Source organism: Colletotrichum destructivum, chromosome 2, assembly GCF_034447905.1.
Source record: "Colletotrichum destructivum chromosome 2, complete sequence".
Classification (NCBI taxonomy): Eukaryota; Fungi; Ascomycota; class Sordariomycetes; order Glomerellales; family Glomerellaceae; genus Colletotrichum; species Colletotrichum destructivum.
Genome location: NC_085897.1, coordinates 2051414 through 2073166, shown reverse-complemented (window position 1 = coordinate 2073166; position 21753 = coordinate 2051414). Strand labels below are relative to the sequence as shown.

Genomic DNA, 21753 nt, shown 5'->3' with positions numbered 1-21753 from the left:
TCCAGGACTTGCGATTCTTGTGAAACGCACAGGAGACTCCCAGCCAGCCCGCAAGTGATGCAACAACGGTCATCGCCGTAGCCCTAGTCGAAGAAACGAAGAACACATGTCCAACTGTCTGGAACTGATGGCAGAGAGCGGAGGGGAGGGGCCACGGCTCACGGGCCACGATCCGCCGGCCCAAGGCGCAGGGCCACCCTGGCTCATCCAATCTTCGAAGACTCGGAAATGCCCAGGGCTCCCGGCTAGCTGGAGGATGACCAGTCCAGAACTGGAACAGCGTCGGCCGCTGACCCCCGGGGTCGTTAGAAGAGGGAGGCCTTTTGAGACTTCGACTGACCACAAATGGCGACGCCGCTGCAACGTTGTAAGCTGCGAATATAGAGTCAAGGTTCACTCATAAGCGCTGTGTCTGGCAACGTGGTGGTCCACCAACACCGAAAGAGTCACAGAAACTCGAGGGGGAATGAACTCGTGGTTCGTGGGTGACGAGGGGAAACGCCCCGTTGGCTAGTGACCGACTGAGGCCGACTACTATGGTTGGTAGCACCAACTATTCCTTCCAAGAACGATCGAACGGGGCGTAAAACAGTTGGGCGGTGCGTCCGCCTTGTGGCTGCAACTATGGGAGCAGATAAAGCCATAGCCCTTGAGTAAGATGAATGTGACAAAACGGCTACGACACAGGGTCAATTTGTCGCGAAGGGCAATTCTCGACGCTATGATATGCCAATGAATGACAAAGCGAGATTGACCAACCGCTGAGGGAGATGGCGACCGCCAACCTAAGGAAGCATGGATGTTGGATCATGTCCAGGAACATCTCTATGAAAACTTGAAGGAGCATGTACGTAGAGGCTGAGACGCTGGGAGTCGTCTGCGTCGCAACAAATGGTCGAGGACGAAGCGTGCAAAGAATGAGGGTTCAACAGGCGTTTCATCGCCTGTGGTCAAGGAGCGAGCCTCAATGGCGACTGGACGGAGAACCCGCGGATTCTCTCGACGTTGAGGGTGATGTTTGTGCTCGTCGACGATGTCACCATACGGCGAGATGCAGACATGGTTGGCTGCTGTGCCGGATGTAGTGACGGCAGTTTTGAGGCACGAATCATCTGCTTACATCGTTCCTCGTCCAGGCGTATGCTCTCCTCACGTCCTCCGCGCAACATTGACGACGGAGGCAACGCAGTCTAGGCATGTAATACGGTTGGAGGAGATGAGGTCACAAAGACTGATGAGAAGAGGAGACGAAGACCAGGGGAGCTCCAGGGCTAGCTTAATGTAGCATCCATAGCTCTGTGGGAATCAATAAAGCACAGCGGGATGCCGTTGGGTGGATGAGAGAAGAATAATTCTGAGTACCAGGTCTTGTCTTGTGTCTTGTGCAAGCAAGCAAGCTCATTCATTCATTCCCTTCCCTCATCCCATCCCGACTCCTTCCAAAAAGAAAAGAAAAAGAAAACCAAAAAGTAGTGTCGGTTGGACCTTTATTTGCACTCTTGAGTTTTTATTTTTATTTTAGAACGCGCCCTTTCCCTTTTCACCCTCCCCTTTCTCACTCATCTTGTCATCGCGCACATTCTTTCCTTCTTCTGGCCAATGCTTTCTTTCTCTTATTCGCGTTGACTAATGCTCATGCAATTTTATCTTTTGCCTTTTTGTTTTCATCATCGCTCCCTCTCGTCCCGTTTTACAGCATTCTTGCTGCCGATCCTTCAACCCTTTCCTCTCTCATCTCCCGTCTCTCTTTCTCGTCCTTCCGTTTGTCATCACATACGAATATCTAGAGGAAGCGACACGTACTTACACCCGTTGCTTCGCCGGCCGCGCTCTAATCACCACCCGTTTTCCTTTCCTACGTCTCTCATCCTTACGCTTGCGCTCGAGCAAGGACCAACCCGGCGGCATCGCACGCGACCGGATCCAAGCGATGGGCGCCGATTAAGGTGGAAACCCGACCTGACAATCCGCCGGCTGCGAATCGATCCGCCGCCACGTTCTTCCTTACATCTTGGTTTCCAAATTTCCAAGGCTTTACCTATTTACTTACCTTACGAAACGCCGTCCCCTCATCACATCTCACACATACCCTTCCGATCCTAGCTAGGCTAGACGAAGCGGTCAGTCATTTGCCTCTTGCTTGACGGATACGTCTCTGCCTGCGTCCCAACCCAACCCAATCGTGTGGTCACCCAAAGAGCCACGCCAGCAACGAACGGCTTCCGGCTGCAGTGCGCATACGTCTGTTCCAATAACGACTGCATTCCCGTCTGTTGCCTTCTCCAGAGTCCCCTTGTCGCCGAACCCCACCGACACTAAGGCATTGACAACTGTGCGCTTGACGAGTTCGCCCAGGCACCCAGCATTCCCAGCATTCCAGCACTGCTTACTCATCCTTCTCATTCGTCGGCCTGTGGGAGCCCCGACTGAACCCGGCGAGGATCAGTCAACGACCCAGTTCTCGTTCAAGCCCAGGACCACCGGACCCAACTTACCTACCACCCACGACCTTGCTCAGCCGCCGGCATCCCTCTGGACACGTACGGATAGTACAATATTGCAGCACAGCAAGCGGCACGAGGACTCTGTCTCTACGGAGGCACGCGGGGCCGTCCTAGGTGCCAAGGCTAGGAAGGAACGAGGTTGGGAGTTTTGCCTGAAAGTTTGCTCACGAAACAATACGAGCAGATGTCGGCCGAGGGGGTTTCGGCTGCAAAGCCGGAAACCACTTGCAGCAACAATACTGCGACAGCTGACGCCGCTACCATCTCTTCCACAGACTCATATTCCAGCCACCAACCACAGCACCCACAGGGGGCGCAGCACTCACTGCAGGCCCAGAATGCCGCTGCCACAGCACACCTAGACCTGGGCTTCTCTGACGTCTCCAACCCGCAACTTTTCCAGCTAAACCCGCCTTCCCATGCTGTAAACAACAACATCAACAACAACAACAAACCGCCGACCGACGACAAGTCGCCCGCAGGCTCAACCCGCGATCATCCAACAATTTCTCAATCCGCAAACACAACGCCGTTCGGCTCACCAAAAGCAAATAAAACAAAACAGACTCGCAAGCCCTCGCCTAACCTTGCCGCGCGATTGAAAGCGCTTGGCTTCACCTCTCATAAGAAGTCGACAGACCATCCCCCTATACAACAAGATCGTATCGGGCGTCTGCCTGAGGATCAGATCCGCCAAATCGACGAGAATCATAAGGCGAGCTCCATCGAGTCCAGGATCCATCGTCGCGGTCGACCTTGGAAGGGCATCACACCGTCCGACGATCCGAGACCAGCTACAGCGTCCTCGACTGCCTCGAGAGAAGAGCCCTGCGCTGAGGTATTCTCGTTCTCAAAAGACGTTGCCCAGGGCGCGTCTCTCGTTCTACCCGAGATTACAACTACCGAACCCCTGGACATGGAGACACACAAATACCGTCTGCCCGACCACACGAATGGAAACGGCACAAAGGTCCAACTGGAGACTCGACGAGAGCATCTCGAACGTAGCGCCGCTCAGTCCCCCTCCGATCAACCGCCACCTCCGCCTCCGAAAGACACGCCACCCGTCCCTGCAACCGAGTTCACGTCCGATCTTGCGTCATACTTCAATCCCGGCCACCAGCGGCCTGGCTCTATTTATACACTTTCCCGCGCATCTTTCGCCAATCAGCTTGCTCAACTAACATCCCTTCAACTTCCCGATGCCGAGTCCTTGTCCAGCAAGGTGTCTGCCATCCCGACAGCACAAGTTGCATCAAAGGCTCTCATCAACGCCGCGGAACAGATAAGAAGCTGGATTTACAAGGCATCGGAGGTCATCAGTGGCTTGGACAGCGACGATGACGTCGAGTGGGCCGCCGCAGGTGGTCGTGAAGGACTGGAGGAGGTCGAGAATGCCATCCATCGTTTCGAGAAGTTGATCAAAGTCTACGTCGGTGCCATCGAGGAGCTGCAAGGCCGCGAAGACATTGGCAACGTGCCTTCCGAGGACCTCCATCGTGCCGTTTCCCAAATGGAGTCCATTATTGAAGAGTGGGCTAACATTAAAGCGGCGCTGAACACTGTCAAAGGACAAGTCGAGATAGCGATGGAGTGGGAAGAGCTCTGGAACAATGTTCTCGGGGATATTCAGAGCGAGATGGAGGAACTGAGCCGTCTGGTTTTCGAGATGGAAGAACGTCGCCATAAGTCTTTGATGGCTGCCGCTGTCGGCGACGGCGTCGACATCGGAGACTTGGAGAACATCGTTGATGACACTCCTCTTCCCGCAAACAGAACACAAGCTCAGAACCGTTTTAGCCTTGCTGGCCTGCCGCTCAGCCCTGGATCAACCTCGCCAGGGACCCCAGCACTATCCCAGGACGACTCAAGTCTGTTGGCTCTATTCGCCCGGATGCAGCCGTTGCGCGCATCGTTGGACTTTCTCCCCATGAGGCTCGCCGTTTTCGCCGCTCGAGCGGAGAAGTCTTTCCCTACAGCCTGCGAAGAGTTGGACATGCGACGAAACGGTCTTGACGGTAACTACAAAAGGCTGGAAAAGGATGCCGAATCGCTTCGTAAAGAGTTGGGTGAAGACCGCTGGGTCATTGTCTTCCGCGGCGCCGGAAGACAGGCTCAGAAGATGATCGAGTCTGTCGAGAGATCGATGCACAAGCTGAGGGAGTCGGTCGACTCAGGTATGCACTTGAGCAACCCGCCTACGATGATAAAGAAGATCGAGAGCTATGATGCCAAGAAGACGCACTACGGCCCGGCCATTGAGCGAGTTCTTGCAATCATTGACAAGGGTGTTAAAGACCGGTTAACAGTCAACGGCGAGATCCTCCGCCTGCATGCCGAAATGCAGGCCAAGTGGGACTCGCTCAAAGACGAAATGAGAGAGATGGATGTGGTTGTGGACGAAGTGCAAGCGGATACCCGCGGCCAGCAGTTGAGAGACTCCATCTCCAGCATGTTGTCGAATGACCGCTCAACAATAGGCAGTGGCCGCGAGACACCCGGCAGCTCTCCGCCCTCCTCCGTCATCATGTCCAGCCTCGGGTTCGAACCCAAGACTCCTGCCAATAAGTTTGCCAAGAACCGCTCGGTGAGCACCAACAGTCACCTACCACAGCCGTCCGGTCGAAGGCAGTCGTCGTTGCCAACGCCGTCCTCGCAGCTGCCACGCAAGCCCTTGAATTCTCGACTGTCAAACATGACCTCGAGGCTCGGCACGCCATCCGCAGGCAACATTCCCAGACCTCAGTCGACGCAGCCAAACCGTCCCAGGTGGAACAGCTCGACCAACACCACGGACGTTGGTATTGGTCACAATTTCAAACCCTTGACCCTCACTTGTCCTAGTCCCTATGCCAGGAAGACGTCACCGGCTGTACGACCGCCATCCTCACTGACCCCAGGGGCATCTTCACCCAGCGGTTCAAGGGCGCCGAACCTCCGCACACCCCTTACCCGGGAGTCATCCGCGTCACCCATGCCCGAGGACACGCCCACCAAGAGAGCACCCTCGAAACTGTCATTCCGAGAGCGTTTGGCGTCGCCTGGCCCCTATTCCCAGCAAACACTATCCAAACCGCGCTTATCTTCGTCTGTGTCTACTTCGGGCCTGGAGTCCCAGTCGAGCCGACGTTCATCTTTGCAACCACCCAGACTTCATTCTTTCGCCGACAGAACGGTACCAAGCCGTCCTGCGAGCTCCCTGGCTTCTACTAGACGAACTAGTCTTTTGCCGCAACCCAAAGCCAGCAGCGTGACGAGCGGCAGGGAAACCCCGCTGGGACGTGCACCATCGCGTAATACCACGCGTAAAACCCTTCCTGAGCTGTCAAAGAGCACAATGAGCAACAAGCCCCGATGGAGAGGTTAGGACTCTCTGTTATCTGGGCAACGGAGAGCGTTCAGTTCACCGTTGACAGCGATCCCTCAGTGTGACGATGCAATCACGAATGTGAGGGGCAGGCCCCGCTGGCGGACCTAACGAACACTATTGACCAGCCTTCTGAGCGAACGCGGCTGGCTCAGTGCGATTTCGACACGACACGAAAGCAGAGTTGTACATACTCATATGCCGCCTTTGATGGCTTCACAGCAGTGCCACTGAACGATTCTATTTCCATTGTTTTATGGCGAGGCGTCAGTTTAGGATTTTTCAACGGACGGGCGTTTTTTTATCCTACCTAAGACAGGAACAGTACCTGTCTGACAGTCTTTTAGTACATTATACCAGGGAGAGATGACGGAGTCTGGTTTTGGGCGCTATCTGGGAAGGCAACTCCGTGGGGCCGGCTTGAATCGTCACGCTAGGCAGGTTGGAGATGGAAACCCAGAGCAATAGGCGTCAAGGCTATACCCCCTCGGGAAAAGAGAACCTCAAAGAAATATCATTGGTATTACCACAAATTTGTTGGACATCCCGACCAGATTTGATAGCCTTCGATATGACACCAGGATATTTTATGTAATTGTGCAGGAAGAAAGTGGCCATTGCGGGAAGTATGGAAGTCGTCGCTTGGCTACTACGCGGAAAGACGCAAATTGATAGTAGTACTTTCAAGGAAAGTATCTCTATCTCTATAGCGGTGAGTTGTGCTACCCTGTACCACTTGACGGTCACGATTGCTCGTAGTACAGAGAAGGTGTACAAAATATGAACCGGGGGCCATGTAGAGGAAGGACATTATGAGGAGGGGGAGGTATGTCCTATGAAGAGGGGGGGGATACTGTCGAATTTGATTATTCTCTTTTTTAAAGGGGGGGAAAAAGTGCCAAATGTGCCTTGATTGCGCCGCAGAAATAATGTGCCTGTTGACCGACCGACGCCTGTCGTGCAAACCCAAGGAGTGTTCATGCGTAACCGTTAACTTCGCCGCCGTGAAGATGCATAGAACATGAAGAGAATCCCCCATCATGTCTATCACTCAACCACCTTATCTTTTTCCCCATAAAAAGCCATGCCTTGCAATGAGACAGGTTCCTCCGTCGCCCTGGGTGTCAGTGTTGTCTTCTCATGTCTGTCATATCTCTTCAGTCCCTGTCACCCCTCCGCTACCCAATTCTCCGTTCCCTCAATGCGGCATCAGCCCAATGCCGCCGCCACGTCCCCGGCCGCCTCTCTTCCCGCCTCTGGAGACATAGCTCGTCATAGAGCTGTTCTTCGAGCCTGCAACAGTCGCACCGCCGCCGTTCTTCCTGCTTGCACCGCCAGTTGCCTTCTTTTTGGCTACGCCACCCCCTTGCTTCTTGAAGCCCGCCCACGTGCTGGAGCTTTTGCGAGAGCCCGATCTTCGGCCGCCCCGGGCACCTGCGCCGCGACCTCGTGTGGAGTTCGACGATGAGGTTCGAGATGGGGGGGCTGTGTCAAGTTCCCTCATTCGCTCGTTCCACTCCTGGACGGCAGGCACGAGGGGAGGCGGACCGCTACTAAAATACTTCGAGGATTCCTCTTCCTCTTCCCCTTCCTCACCGTCCTCGTTTTCGTCGGAGCTGATCAGGTCTACTATGTCCTGCTCGCCCGCACTCATGTCTTCGTCCCTATCCTCAGTGCCTATCATGGCCCTGTAGTTGCTTTGGAAGCGCTTGATCAGAGGGATGAACTTGTTTCCGAACTTGTCCACTTTCTCTGGCTCGATCCCTACAATCTGGCACATCTGAGGTAGAGTCGTTGTCCACCGAATGGCCATTTCCTGAAAGCTCTTCTCGGAAAAGAGAGGTTTCCTGAGACCCTGCGCATTGCGCAAAGACTCTTCAAGCTGCTTTGCCTCCTCGACAAAGTTGTGCACGACGTCTTGATGCAGCTCATCAAGGCCGACCAAACGTCCGTCGCCTTGGATACGAGGCCCAATATCCCTAGAGGTATTTCCTCGCTTGCGAGATTTGGGCAGTGGCTCGAATCCGTCGTCGGAATCGTTGTCAGACATAACGAAGCCGTCTTTGGCGTAGCCGTTTGAGTGCGTAGAAAGATCCTGATCTTCGGCCTCATGTCGCACCATCTCGTCTTCTTCGTCAGAATCAACGATGACCGCTAGAGACTTGCCCTTCTTCCTCGCGTTGAGAGTTCTTCGGGCTTGGGCGGGCGAGGAAACATTTGTCGAAGGCGGCAGACGTCTCGATGGCTCCTCGTCTAGATCCTGCTCGTCGTCCTTCTGGCTTCTTTTAGTCCGCTTTTTCGGCTTTGGTGCCAACGGTTCTCTATTCCTATCAGAGACCTGGACCGACAATAGCAGCTTGCGGCGCCCGTTGGTGAACAAATGAGCATTGCGGCCAACCTAGGAGCAAATTAGTTGGATGATAACCAGACCACGCTGGTGTGATGGCTTACAATGAGGTATTGGATCGCGATGCCGGCCCTCTTGTTTACTACGTTCTCCTCTTCAAGAGCCTCTTCGGCTGTGAGCCTGTCGAGGATACGCTCGATCTCGTGCTTCTTCATCCCCTTGGCGATGCCGTGGGGATCGTCAGGATGGGGATCAATCGTCCTTTGGTACTTCTTTCCCATCAAAATCTCACTGCACTGATTTATAGTCAGGCGTTCGTGAAGCTCAATGGTCCGAATGGCGGCGTTGGCAAGTTCAGAAAAGTCATGCTGTTCAAATACGGCCCCCGCTCTGCAGTTGTCGCACGTCTTCTCGCAGTCATCAGAGTTGAAGACCTCTCCGAAGTAGCGAAGAATTTCAACACGACGGCAATTCTCCCGGTTATCGCAGAAAGCAGTGACCCTGTTGAGCATAATCCTTTGTCGTTCTTTTTGCACCTCGCTACCCTCGCCATCTGCAATCATCTTCTTCAAGGTGGCGACATCCTGGTATCCAAAGAACAGAATGCAGTCCGAGGGATTGCCATCTCTTCCGGCACGTCCTGTTTCTTGGTAGTAGCCTTCCAGACTCTTGGGGACCGAGTGGTGAATAACAAATCGTACGTCAGGCTTGTCAATGCCCATGCCAAAAGCAATCGTTGCTACGACGACATGAATCTTGTCTGCTTGCCATTCTCGCTGCACTCTGATTCTGTCTTCAGGCGTCATTTGCGCATGATAATGGTTTGCTTTCACGCCGTATTGGGATCGGAGTTTTTCGGCCACCTGCTCAGAGGTCTTTCTCGACAGAGTATAGATGATTCCACACTGGCCGTTATACTTGGACATGACCAGATCAGCGATCTTATGGATCAGCTCTTTTTCTTTCCTGCGAACCTCGTACGTAAGGTTTGGCCGGTTGAAGCTCTGGGAAAACACTTGGCAGCTGTCCATGCCCAGATTGTGCTTGATGTCAACAATGACGTTCTGGGTCGCCGTCGCCGTAAGTGCAATGATTGGAACTGTAGGGAATTGATGACGGAGTTTGCCGAGAGCCTTATAGTCTGGGCGGAAATCGTGACCCCATTGACTGACGCAATGAGCTTCGTCAATGACAATCCGTGCGAGCCTTTTATTAGCATAGAGATTCGTCAAGGCCCTCATGAAATTCTGACTGTTGTTCAACATTTCTGGCGTAACGTACAGAAGCTGGATATAGAGTTCCGGGCTCCTTTCTTTGAACGAAGAGAATATCTGGTTCCGCTTCTGCGCATTCGTTTCGCCGTTGAGAGAGACCGCCTGAATGTTGAGAGCTGACATGTGGTCCACCTGGTCTTGCATGAGACTGAGCAAAGGGGATACAACGATCGTGATTCCCCTCGTCTTCCCGCTGCTGATTATAGCTGGCAGTTGGTAGCAAAGAGATTTACCTCCGCCTGTCGGCATTAGCACGAAGGCGTCCTTGCCGGCGAGCGTGGCGTTGATCGCCTCAAGCTGGTTTGAGCGAAATCCTCTCATCCTGAATCTGTCTTTCAGGGCCTTCCGCACGTCTGCAGACCATGGATGTTTCATCAGCTCGGGAGGGATTGACAGCTTCGCTTTTGCCGGCTCCCTTTTCTTCAAGGGTTCGATAGCCCTTATGAGCTGGCTAGCATTTCCCGAGGTTGCTGCAAGCACACCCCTGCCCCTAGTGGTTTCGGCGGATGAAGACTGGCGAAGTTCGAAGTCCTGAGCGAGCGCAAGCATGTCTGCGTCGGTATCGTCGCCATAATCACTCGACATCTCTTGAGCACGCGGGCGGGTTTTCTTAAGGGGAGTTCGGCGGTTCGGCGTCGGTCGGGGCACTTGTGGCGCAGGAGGATGAAATGGGTCAAAATCATCTTCAATATCGTCAAAAAAGTCGTCATCGAATTCATCCCGCCGGGACTGCTTGACACTTGGAACAAGTGACTTTGCGCTCCTCGACGGCTCGGGTCTGCCTCGGAGAAACGGCGGGGGCGAACAATCCCTGGGATCGGTGAGTCTGGACGACCCAGGAAACTGCGTCTGATGGATAACTTGATTGTCCATCTCTGTGGTCGCCTGCCCATCCCTTGATGTCCGGGAGAGACCTTTGTTGCCGGGCTGAGTATTCATGACGATCGACTTTGATCTACGATAATCTTCGATAAAAGATTCGTCGTCTATGCCAACACCAGGAAGAAGCTGGCCAATGGATTGTTCCAAGTCCCCAACTTTGTCCGCGAGGCCATCTAAACGATTCTCGTCCTCTTCAGTGTCGCGGCCTTCATCGTAAGCGTCGGCGATATGCATTGCAAGAGACTCTCTCTCATCCATGAGCATGGCGTGAGACCTGAGAAGGTCGGAAACTTCCTTCAAGCCAGCTTGTTGCTTCAACAGCAACTCCTTTGCGCTCTTGACTTGGACGCGGTCATCTCTTGAGCCCTCGCGTAGAACTCTTGCATACTCCTTTGAGTTCTGCTCGAGCTGATCCTGAATCATTTTCTCCTTGGCCTCCAGAGAGTCTGGGTTGCTCAAGATGAACTTAAGTATCGCTGGTTTCTGCCCCTGGGATGAGGCGCTTTGTTGGGACAGTGGGTTGTTCATGTCTTGTCGGGGTAGGGGTTTCATCTGATGCGCCTCGGCTGGTGTGCGATGATTTGCAGCTTGCAACACCGATGAGTCAGGCCTGGAGGGAGTATCGGGGGCCACAAGTCCGTCAGACAACTCCAAATCATCCAAAGGAATTGACGACGGTCTCGATCTTGCTGTCAACAGTATTCCGGTACGTCTGCTCGGTGTAGCAAGAAGCTCCTCATCAATCTCTTCATCACCAAACTCGTCGTCGTCGGAATCTTGGATAACCCGAGGTCTGCTACGTTGCTTGTTGTTCGTGCTCGCTTGGAGATTCAGTGGCTTGATTTTGCTGCTCGATTCGGGGCTTGATGGTATTTGTAGTGCTTTGCTCGGAGTCCTTCCAAGGGCCTGCTGGGCTCCCAGTGCCATAGGTATGCGGCGCGGGGTCCCACTCCCGTTCCCTTCGTCCGTCATCTTGTAGGTGCGCTGCGTCCGGCTGATTGTCTGCGTGATGGTCCGTTCCTCGATAACGCCGCTGTCAGTAGTCGCCCGACGAATACTTGACGGGATAGTCTTTGGTCCCTTGACTGAACGACTACCCTTGGGGGCCGGTGTTCCCAGTGTCTTGTAGATGTCCGGAAATTCATCCGAGTTGGAGTCTGAGTCCAATTCTGTCTTGCTCATCTCTGTGCTTTTTCTCTTCTGGCCACGTTTTACCAACGGGTCTGGGATTGGAGCATGCACGTCGTTCCATGCCGCAACTTCGTCGTCAAATACCATAGAGTCTGATGACATGATCGTATCATTGCCAGTCAAGTCGAGGATTTCGTCGTCATCGTCATCGAGGAAATCCGGTGTACCTGCGGGTGCAGTTTTTTGTCTTCCTTCTTGAGAAGATGACGGAGGGTTTCGGCTGATTCGCCCTAGTTGTGCGTCTGCATCGGGTCAATACAAGTGAGCTTGAGACTGTGACCTGTGCTCACCTTCTTGCTGCAGCTTCGCCGTATAAGCTTGCTGAAAACGCCCACCACTTGTCGTCGAGGATGGTGTCAGCAACTGCTGCTGCTTCATTGCCAGCGAGGGCTTCCTATGCCTCGCAGACGAGGTCAGCCTCGCCATTGAGGCAGAGCTTCCTGCTGTTGCCACCCTAGTATCTTGTGGCTGTTCCACCGCGTCGAAGGCATGAAGTGCGGTTCCTATAAGCGAAAAATCGGGTATTGATTGGGAAATCGAATGGCTTGGAAGCCCTTGTTGGGAGTTTGAGCTGCTGAAGCGGCTCTGCGACTGCGATGATGCGGGGCCAAGGGGATCGCGAGCTGGTGGGAAGAAGAGAGCGGTGGGTTTGGATATCGCGACGTTACTCAGCAGCCAGGAGACTTGATCCCCGAGGTTGTTTCGAGTCATTTATCCGACTGCAAGAGTTTTACACTGGGGTTGAGAGACGTCATCGGGGACGGCCTGGGCGTGAATGAGGCACTTTGGTAAATCGTTGCAAGGTCAGTCGTTGATGTTTACACAGCTGCACGATGGTGATGTCGACCGCGTTAAGCCCCCACCACTTTACCTCCTTAGCGTGTCGGCGCGTCTATCCAAGATTAGTCATGCATCAGCTCTCGTCTTCACGTGATCTGGCGTCAAAGCGGCAGAGCCTCGGGGAATCTCTTATCAGAGTGGACGATACGGCTGAAAGAGCCAATTGAATCCACCCATGACTCTATCTTTTGTTTCTAGGAGGGAGTTAAGGTCCCCCAGGCATCCTATCTGTCTTGCCCGAAGCCTCTGAAACTCGGGGAGAAGTCTACTTGTTCTCGGTGTCTGGGGAGCCGTAAAAAAGGCATTCAAAGCTCCCCCAGTACTCATGGGTCGAAGTAGAGGCTCCGAGCTATTCAGAAATACACCCTGTTGCAAAGCTGACCGAGCGCTGCCCTTTTCAGGTCAATCCTTCAGTTTCTCCCCCAGTCCTTAATTCTTGAACAAACTCTGTCAACAGTCAAAATCCTCAAATGGAAGGATGTTGTGAAGCTCAAGGATCATGACAGGAAAGATGGGTCATATTCTGTATGTTCATCGCTGCATCCCCGGAAGGTCTTTTCCAAATCCCGAATCGCTTAAGCATTACGATAAGCTTAGCATGTGCCTGGATCCTGCACGCCTAGCGCAGACTTCCCCGGACGATGGCTTGTCCCTCTTATCTCTTTGTGAAGAGAGACTTACACCGTGGAGACGGGAGGGTGGATGCTGCCCCGTGGGCTGGACGGCCGCACCTTCGGGTAGGTGCAGATCAAGATGTGCAGATAAGATGGCATGCAGTCAAGAGGGAGTTTCTGGGGAATGTGTCCGCCGGTCTGCCCCTCTCGGGCGTGGGGGCCACCATTGACGTCAGGATTCTTGATGTCTCTGTGTGTTGGCTTCGTGAGCAACTCACTGTACGATCAATTGTATTATATCTCAAACAATCATGTGTTCGTTGAGCGGCCGGTACGTGTGAGAGATAGGAAAGCCCCTGTGGCTTGATAATCCTTCGAAAATAGGGCGATCCACATTTCCGTCATGCGGAGCCAGCAGAACATCCTTCCCAAGTTCTCTCATGGAGTAAAAGTCTCGTTTTGGGTAGCATATTCTTTTGCAGGTAAAGATGCAAACCTCAAAGAGATTGTAAACCAAAGTCATGGAAAATTGTTGGAATGACACAACAGACGAGTACACGACAGAAGAACGATGCAAGGTGGTTTAGACATCAAATTACTTGAAGACAACATTATTCACTAAATTCCAACCGTGGATATCATATTGCCCTTTCCCATACTCCGTTCTCATTTTCCCGTAATCCCTCCGATTCCCAAAAGGCATGCAAAACAGCAATGGATAATAATAAAAAGGCCGTTAACAGAGTCATCAGTCAACCTTCACGAAGACCCAGGCTCAGTGGCGCTGGTTCTTTGGGAGCGGGTGGATCCAGGAAACACCAAGGTTGACAGCGATGTGGATGCAGCCAATGACCCAGAAGCCCTTGGCGTAGTTGGTGCCGTTGTCCATGAAACGGAAGATGATGGCGAAGATGACACCGCCAAAATTTCCTCCAGCGCCGGTAACACCGGACACAATGCCGTTGGCGTGGCCGTGAACGTGAGGGATAAGGCCAAAGTTGGCACCGTTTCCTGCCTCGTGGAAGACAGCCATAAGGAAGACAAGACCGAACATCGTGGCTTCTTTGTGGGGGTTGATCTGGCCGATGAGAATCAAGAGAGCGCCAGTGAGAAGACCGCAGACTGTGATCCAGCCCTTCTTGAGCCAAAGGTTGTGGCCACCATATCGGTAGAGGAGGTCAGACACGACACCGCCGGTAGGGCGGGTGATGATGTTGAGAAATCCGAACATGGCGGCCCAGTTGCTGGCACCAGTCTGGCCGAGAGAAGGGAAGTTCTTCAAGTAGTATGAGGAGAGGATGGAGTTGATGGCCAGCTCACCGCCGAACGAGCAGCCGTAGGTGGCGACATGGAAAACGGTCTGAGGAGAAAAAACAACCTTCATAGCATCCTTGAAAGTCGGGTTGACCACAGTGTCTCCTTGAGCGGTCTCAACCATCTCGGCGCGGGAGAGAGGGGCTTCGTTGCCGGCGATGACACCGTTCTTTCCGTGAGTGCTACTCTTCTCCTCGTCAGATGCCATGGAGCCGGCAGTACGGTCGGTAATGCCCCCAGGAACATCGACGACAGCGTTGACACCGTGAGATTGCAGATTCTCCTGAGCATGGAGATGACGGTCGGCCCATTTGCCAGTAGGGGTGTCTTCGCATAGGAGAAGAAGGCCCAGACCACACACAAGGAGGCAAATGACGGGGACGATGAAGGTCAACCGCCACGCCTGGCCAGGAGAGTAGCCACGTGCGTGAACGAAGGAGTCATAGACGGCGGGCATAACAAAATATGTAATCCCACCGCCAGCGTTGCCCCAACCGCCAGCAAGGGCATTGGCAGTTCCGACCACGTTCTTGTCGAAGAAGCCTGTGCACCACACCTGGCAGGGGACGAAAGTCGCGCCAAGGACACCAATGAAGAAACGACTGATGTAGAGGCCTGTGGCATTCGTAACCAACGGAGCAAGGCCAATGGGCAGTGTGCCGATGAGCAATAGGGAGCCGAAGACGATGCGGGAACCGAATCGGTCACAAGCGGGGCCGGCGATGAGGCGCATAAATAGTGTCGCGACCAAAGAAACAATGTTGGAGTTGGCGACTTGTGCGTTAGTCAACTTCAGGTCCTTCTTAATGGTCACCGTCAACAACGGTGGGAAAGTGTACCATGCCCAGAACTACGTGTCAAGTCAGCGATGAGGCCAGATTTATTGAGTGGCCGGGCGGCTTATACGCACGGCAATCATGAAGCCAAGCCATGAGAAGTGGAACGCGCGCGCATAGACATTGAAAATGTTCAACACCGGAATGCTGCGGGCCTTGCGATTGACAGGGTTCACCTCAGGTGCCCTCCAAAGAACAGAAAATTGCATTTTGCAAGTTTTGAGTTGTTTGTTCGTGATGCTTCGGCCTCGTGATGTGGAGTTTGTAGTACCGGCTTAGGGAGGTTCGTGTAAGTCGTCAATAATGGGACGGGAAGCTTTTCGAGAGGACCCCGGGTTGAGATCTGTCGTAAGAATCTCTGTAACAATGTCGTCGAGTTGTTGGATGATGTTCTCTCCGGACAATACACCTTGAAGGCCCAGTGACGAGGTCTTATATGGCTGCTTGCAATTGATTGACATGCGGTTCTAGAGATTGGAAACGGTTTGAACATCTCCGGAAGAACGACGCGCTAGGCCAAATCAAATCTGCCGTGAGCAATCCCTTGCTCTACCAGTGGGGATACAAGGGGAAGGGGAAGGAAGGGGGGCCGCAATCGAGAGGGTGAAGGAGAGGCGCTGGTGTGATGGAGGCGGCCAAGCGGCGCCCAGAGACCAGACCGGACCAACTTGTGTGGTAGCCTTAATAGCGGGCTAGCCTGTCGATCTCTCTGATAAGAATCTCTGACCGGGAGAAGGGCGGAAATGACACAATTCTTCCTGTAGCGTATGTAGGTTGGAGGACTAGGACAGTGTCTCGAAGGACAGTCCCGGTGCTGCACGTTTTGTCTCGATCCACTCGACCCTCTTGATGGCCGGGAGCCAAGGAGAAGCTCGAAGAATTGACAGGTATACCCGGGGGTGTGCCTTGCGAGGTTGTCCAGGGGGTTGGGCTCGGAACCAAGCGAGATGGTGTCACTGAGAGAGCGAGCACGTTGGAAACTTCGTTCAGAGCTGATTACGATGTAGATCGCGGGTGAGATCGTTGATGACAAGGTTGATAGGTCGAGGCTTTCCCCAGATGTTCACGACCCAGCTGAAAGAAGACTGCTTTCTGTTAAGCGCTAATATTGACGAGGAGGCGAGATCCTGAGATTGGGTAGGTGGCGCTGGCTGTCCGCTCTTGCGACTCTCATCGTCAGGATAGCGAAGCACTCTGAGCCGATAAGGCGAGAAGAATAGCCTCTAACTCCGGGCCCATGCCTTATCTCGACGGTCTTTGCCTGTCTAGGATACTCAGTAAAGTGCTTTGTAAGAGCAATGATTGGACGGCGCCGAAAGGGGAACGGGGAGCAATACGACGAAACAGAGGCTTGCGAGCTTGTTGCTTATCTCTGGGAGGCTCGCAGAGGCGCTCGAGATGCAGTCGGGACGGGCGAACCAGGCCCCACCCCTGGCATCCAAGAGATAAGGATTCTGACTCTAGTAGCTGACTGGTGTATGCGTGAATCGCTGGCGTCGGTCTCCAGGGGTCCATTCGAGGGCGATATGTGTCTTGAAGTTCCAGCTATGGCTCATGAACTGGCATGAGTGGCGATTTCGAGCTGAATTTCTTCGTGCCCTTCCAGTTTGTCGTTGGGTGAATGATGTGGTGGAGGGGATGAGTTTACGAGGCCCTGGCGGCCCTGGACGACGATTAAACCTCGAGGGCTGGCCTGGCTGCCTTGGAGGTAGACGAGGCTAGAGATTCGGCGGGATGTCGAATGGACAAGGGCTGCCGATTGCATGGCAGTCCCTTGAAGTTGAAGCCAGCTCCAACACTAGCCGGCAGCCATTGTCATCTAGCGTGGGCGGCGCTGTAGTACGAGAATGCCAGAGGATTGGGCCCAGCGTTGATCCGGATCAGGACGTACCGTTCCTAGGCGACTGGGAAGGGATAGATGGATGGTGGATGGCTTTGGTGAAATTCGAACCCGTACAATTGGGCAATGGCATGGGCCCCTCCCGACTCCCCCATCTCTCTCTTTCTCTCTCTCTCTCTCTCTCTCCACACCCACACTGCTGATGCCCTTAAGATCTTCCTAGGCACGGTGTGTGCGCAAAGGTGATGAAAAATTAGGATGACTGGGAGTTTGGGTTGGCAAGCTGCATCCGGGGGGAGGTTGAGATAAGATAAAGAGATAGCGGAGCCAAGGAAGCCCCCGGCGCACATGGATCCACTATCAGGGGAGCACTGGTGCTCCATCGATTATGTCAGCCGGCTTGCCCCCACGTCAATCCCGCTTGTCTGGTTCATGTCCTTCAGTCTCCCGTCGCGGCGAGCATCCCCGGCTAGCCGACCTCCCTACCTTCCACCGTGCCGCGATGGGGCCTAGACTCCGACTCGAACCCAGCTTCACTTCTCCATGGCCTCCCCTTTGGAACCATGGCTGTGTCTCAACGCCGGGCAAAGCGTGCAGCTCGACGCTACCACGTCTGCCATGGATGGATTCGGCACAGCGGCCGTGGGTTGCGGGCGTTTCGAACGGCCCTTTCAGCCTCCACTTAACGCGGCATTGCGGACCCTTTTTGCCTTTTCGCACGTGTAAGTCAACCTCCGCGGAGTTGTTCAATTCAAGATAACGGAACGACCACTTCGACCAGCCGCATAACTCTCAAGGCACACAACGGCCCATGCGTCATGTGTGTGTGAGATACCTTCAATCAACTCCCATGTGCTGAATTTCAAGATCGGTTCCCAGATCTGGTAAGCCACCACATACGATCCACCGCATGGCGATGACAACAACAAAGAGGGCAGGCATTCGGAGTGTTTTTCGATGCCTTTGAGTGTCGTCGTCGGGGCCTACTTGTAGTTCTAGGGAGTTTGTCCATCCAAGGGTCTCTATCAGTGCCTATCTCACCCCTGGCCTGCATGTCTCCAGCATATCCTGCTTGCGCAGGAACACCCCCCCCCCCTTAAAAAGTCCAGTTATTATCTATCAGTGTGTTCCAAAGCAAGTATAGAGAGAACCTTTTGGTTTGGTAATGGCTGCAGCGGTGCATCTCACTTGTGCCCGACTGATCAAAGGCTCGTTCCGGCCTTGTTTAGAAGCCACACATATCGAGTGACAAGCTTCGGCCGCAGCATTGGCAATGTTGGTGAGCCATCGTTATCTGGCGCAATCACGCCGAGACACATGAAGTATTGGGTTCGTCATGCCATGGACTGACTGCGCAGCCCGCGTGGGGTCCAGTAGCCAGCCCCAACGCGCACCACGCTGCTTCAGAACTCCATGAGCAGGTCTACAGATCGCTCCCTCGTCTGAGCAAGTGGATCGGATTTTGCATCTCCGGTCGACGTCGACGCCCATATCTCTGCCCAACGAGAAACTTTCGCGGCCGGTTTCGGCCTGCAGGATCTGACATTCCCAGAAGCTTGCCTGCCGCCTCATCTTACGGCCCGATTGATATCACATTCTCTCGCAGGAGTCTGTATTACTTGAATCGATGTGATGAATTGAAGGCGGCTACCCTGCGACGTTGGCGAGGATTCCAGGGCTGAAGCGGTGGCGCTCTCCAGTATTCCCGCCAGTGCCGTGCTTTCTGGCTTATACTGATTCCCAGGCTCCGGTGTGAATCTGCCACGCGGCACGGAGAAACAGACACTGTCAGTCGAGGAGGTGAGAGTCGCCGCTGGAGTCATCCTAATTCTTCTCTCAGCGTTTGGATACTTGCATGCCATGAGATGACCCTAGGGCAACTTGTGCTCGGCTGACGACGAGCGTTGGGAAGCCTGCTAACTAACATGCCTTCCGACAAGCCAAGAGAGGATTTCTAGGTATGAGAGGCCACCTTATCATGAGTTATTGAAAGGTGCACCCAAGCATATTGCTTCTGCTCCGTCTGTCCAAGCCTTTGCCCTGTCTTCTATCTATAATTTTGTTTACGTTCGAAGCTTTCGCTTTCACTCAACAAGGCTTCGCTCATGTACTTTCTCCGGTCCAGGTTTCGTGGTTGTCGCAGGCTCTCCTATGTCCAAGAAATTTCGTCTTAGTTTGTTCAATAGCCTTAGTCCATTACCTCCTCTGTTTGCTCTTTCTCCTACCCCTATCTTTCAGGTTCATCTTGAAAGACACGCTGACGGACTTGGTCTGCTCTGTGGCCGGCTAAACAGATCAACGACATCTTTCCTCGCTGCGATAATAATTATACCCAATCCTGTCGCTGGTCTAGCCCCGTGAGACATAATCGTTCGAAAGTACATAGGCCGGCTCTCAACCACGTTCCTCCCAACCCGGGGCTGCAGCGCTCGAAGACATCGTATTGTTTCATTAGAATCTTCTCGGCCGTCTTGTACCTCCATCTTTCCGCCGATTCTCGACACTGACGCTGGAGATGTAGCACCTACCTACTGGACGAGGAGTTTAACCCATTACACCAAGTCTCTTCCTTCTTCCTCAGGAGCGTAGGGGCTTTGGGCAAACGGTTGTTGGACGAAATCGTCCCCTCAAACAGACGTTCTTATCGACGAAAGCCCCGTGTCTTCCTTGGAGAGACAAAATTCGGATGGCACCATCTTCGATACCTTCACGGCCGCACGCTGCCGATCTACAATCATAAGCCAGAAGTTCATTTCTTGAGCAACTGAGGGGGCCCAGTACTAGAACTAATGTTCTAGAAAGGCCTAGCTTCGCTGTGATGGATCTCACCGAGGTGCCAAAATGGGCACCGTATCAGTTGCCTAACTGACTTCTCTTGGTTCCCAGGCAAACATTCAAGATCTTCGTGTTCAATGAGTTGGTTCAAAGTGTCTTCTACTTTCCTGGCGGGTGTCAAAGATAGGTACTCTAGCACCTGAAGTACAGACAGCTATTGAGCATCGGTAGTCATAGCCAAAGCTCCAGTCCCATTCCTAGAGGTGGAGGGCCAAAATGATGTGATGCACGAGATAATTGTATTCCTCGGCATCCCGCCCCATTCGCAATCATCGTGTTACTCGTCAGTTGCGACACTGCAGGTGGTGGAGATGAATCGCTAGGGAGACTTGTATCCGCGATCGACTTCCTTGACTCCCACAGTCGTTCCGTCTTGGCTTAGGCTAGCTTGTCGAAACCTGTTCGCTCTCTTCTGAAGCATTATTGACGAAGGATTCGCTTGTTTTTCGTCGAACGTTTCTTGGGGTCTTGCTACGAGCCTCTACTTCAGTCCAGGGAGGAATCGAGGTTGACCATGGAGAGGATTGGACCTTACCGCTTGGGGGGCCCTCAAGGAAGCACTCGAGGATACTCGTTCGGCCTTTTATGTCTTGCAATTATATGAAAATGAGTCGGTGATAAGTTGCAACATCAAGTCTCTCTTTCTCCATCAAAACCTTGTCTCGCAAAAGATACTACTATTCTATTTGGCTTTTAGGCAAGTGTTCGGTAACCCCCCTGCCTTGGTGCCTTTATACAGTCACCCGTACCATAAGAAGCAACGATCGTTATCCTCATCGCCATTGGCTTTAGGCTTGAACCACTCTCGTCAATGGAGGGTCCACGCAGACTCTGGAACCAAACCATCCCTTTTTTATAGACTACTCAAACCTTCTCCCGTCACCAACTTTCCTAAAGGCGGGAAGCTATCCGCCCGGCTAGCTCAATTGTTAGAGCGTGAGACTCTTAATCTCGAGGTTGTGGGTTTGACCCGTAAGTGCTTTATAACGCTCATCTGTTTCGAAAGATCCAATTTTGATAGGATATTAGCCACGTCGGGCTCAATTCCCGTCCGCGATCGACGCATCCAATCCTTTTCCCCTCCGTTTGTTTCTTTCCCTTTTGAAAATGTTTGGCTCTAACTAGGGTACAGGGAATTCCGGTCGTTCCTTTGTCTCTCCTGAAAAGTCCAAGTGGACTTGCTGTGTGCGATTAGGGCTTCTGATGTGGTTGGTTCTGAATCAACGACTACGATTTGTTGGTAGGAAGTACGAGCTTATACGGTGGACACCCTTCTGTCTCCATCCAAAGACCAACCCGAATCGGCAGAAATTCTTTCGGTTTGCGAAAGGTCTATTTCGTTCGGGCGTATCACCATCTGCTCACCCCTTCGTGGACACCTTGGTTCTCGAGCTCCTAAACGACTATTGTGGAAGGATCACAGATACGCCGGTGTTTACTTACCCAGGAAGCACGCTGTAGGTCTATCGCTGCGTGTTAGAATCGGTATGATCTGGCCATTTTCCAGAAGCGAACGAGTTTCCAGTGGGAATATTGAATGGACCCTCACGGGATGGGTGACGCAATACCCAAGGACGGACGGAGATTATCAGCGGCTTAGCTACTAAGAGTTTCATGGTTCTATTGTATCTGGCGATAAAAATGTTTAAATTCAAGACTCAACAAGTAGTGTATCCCATTGAATAGTTTGCACTAATAAAGGGTATGAGGTTGAAGATGTTGTCACGAAGCCAAAGAAAATCCACAGACATTTTATTCAAATTGAAGCGGCGCGTGCTGCAGCTTACCTGGAAGACAGGTTGGGGCCTTGGAATCCATGGAGATGCTATTAACTTCAACATATCAATGACCAAATATTCGCAGTCGTTTGTGTCCACAACAAACGGCACATTATAACTATGAATTAGGG

General features: G+C 53.1%; 3 protein-coding genes across 3 annotated transcripts; 1 reads left to right on the top strand and 2 right to left on the bottom strand.

Annotated features, from left to right (window-relative positions):
* The first annotated feature begins 1452 nt into the window (after positions 1-1452).
* On the top strand, positions 1453-6125 carry CDEST_02845 (Putative karyogamy protein, KAR9). Its single transcript, XM_062919004.1, has one exon. The coding sequence runs from the start codon at positions 2689-2691 to the stop codon at positions 5869-5871; it is 3183 nt and encodes a 1060-aa protein (XP_062775055.1). The 5' UTR covers positions 1453-2688; the 3' UTR covers positions 5872-6125.
* A 1-nt stretch (position 6126) lies between these two features.
* On the bottom strand, positions 6127-13256 carry CDEST_02844 (Putative helicase, HRDC domain, DNA/RNA helicase, ATP-dependent, DEAH-box type, RQC). Its single transcript, XM_062919003.1, has 3 exons — positions 11856-13256; positions 8323-11807; positions 6127-8269 (listed from the first exon to the last, which is right to left on the bottom strand). Exons 1-3 carry the CDS (start codon positions 12274-12276, stop codon positions 7070-7072), a joined length of 5106 nt encoding a protein of 1701 aa, XP_062775054.1. The 5' UTR covers positions 12277-13256; the 3' UTR covers positions 6127-7069.
* Positions 13257-13596: 340 nt separating this feature from the next.
* On the bottom strand, positions 13597-17284 carry CDEST_02843 (Putative nitrate transporter NarK/NarU, major facilitator superfamily, MFS transporter superfamily). The gene is made up of 3 exons (XM_062919002.1): positions 16507-17284; positions 15244-16434; positions 13597-15183 (listed from the first exon to the last, which is right to left on the bottom strand). Exons 2-3 carry the CDS (start codon positions 15376-15378, stop codon positions 13795-13797), a joined length of 1524 nt encoding a protein of 507 aa, XP_062775053.1. The 5' UTR covers positions 15379-16434; positions 16507-17284; the 3' UTR covers positions 13597-13794.
* Positions 17285-21753: the final 4469 nt, after the last annotated feature.

Excerpts from the sequence above, each read along its gene's own strand:
- CDEST_02844 (XM_062919003.1), bottom strand. The coding sequence starts at position 12,276 with ATGACTCGAAACAACCTCGGGGATCAAGTCTCCTGGCTGCTGAGTAAC. Across the intron at positions 11,808-11,855 it reads GGCGAAGCTGCAGCAAGAAG|ACGCACAACTAGGGCGAATC; the intron begins GTGAGCACAGGT and ends GACCCGATGCAG. Across the intron at positions 8,270-8,322 it reads TCGCGATCCAATACCTCATT|GTTGGCCGCAATGCTCATTT; the intron begins GTAAGCCATCAC and ends ATTTGCTCCTAG.
- CDEST_02843 (XM_062919002.1), bottom strand. The coding sequence starts at position 15,378 with ATGCAATTTTCTGTTCTTTGGAGGGCACCTGAGGTGAACCCTGTCAAT. Across the intron at positions 15,184-15,243 it reads GGCTTGGCTTCATGATTGCC|TTCTGGGCATGGTACACTTT; the intron begins GTGCGTATAAGC and ends CTTGACACGTAG.
- CDEST_02845 (XM_062919004.1), top strand. The coding sequence starts at position 2,689 with ATGTCGGCCGAGGGGGTTTCGGCTGCAAAGCCGGAAACCACTTGCAGC.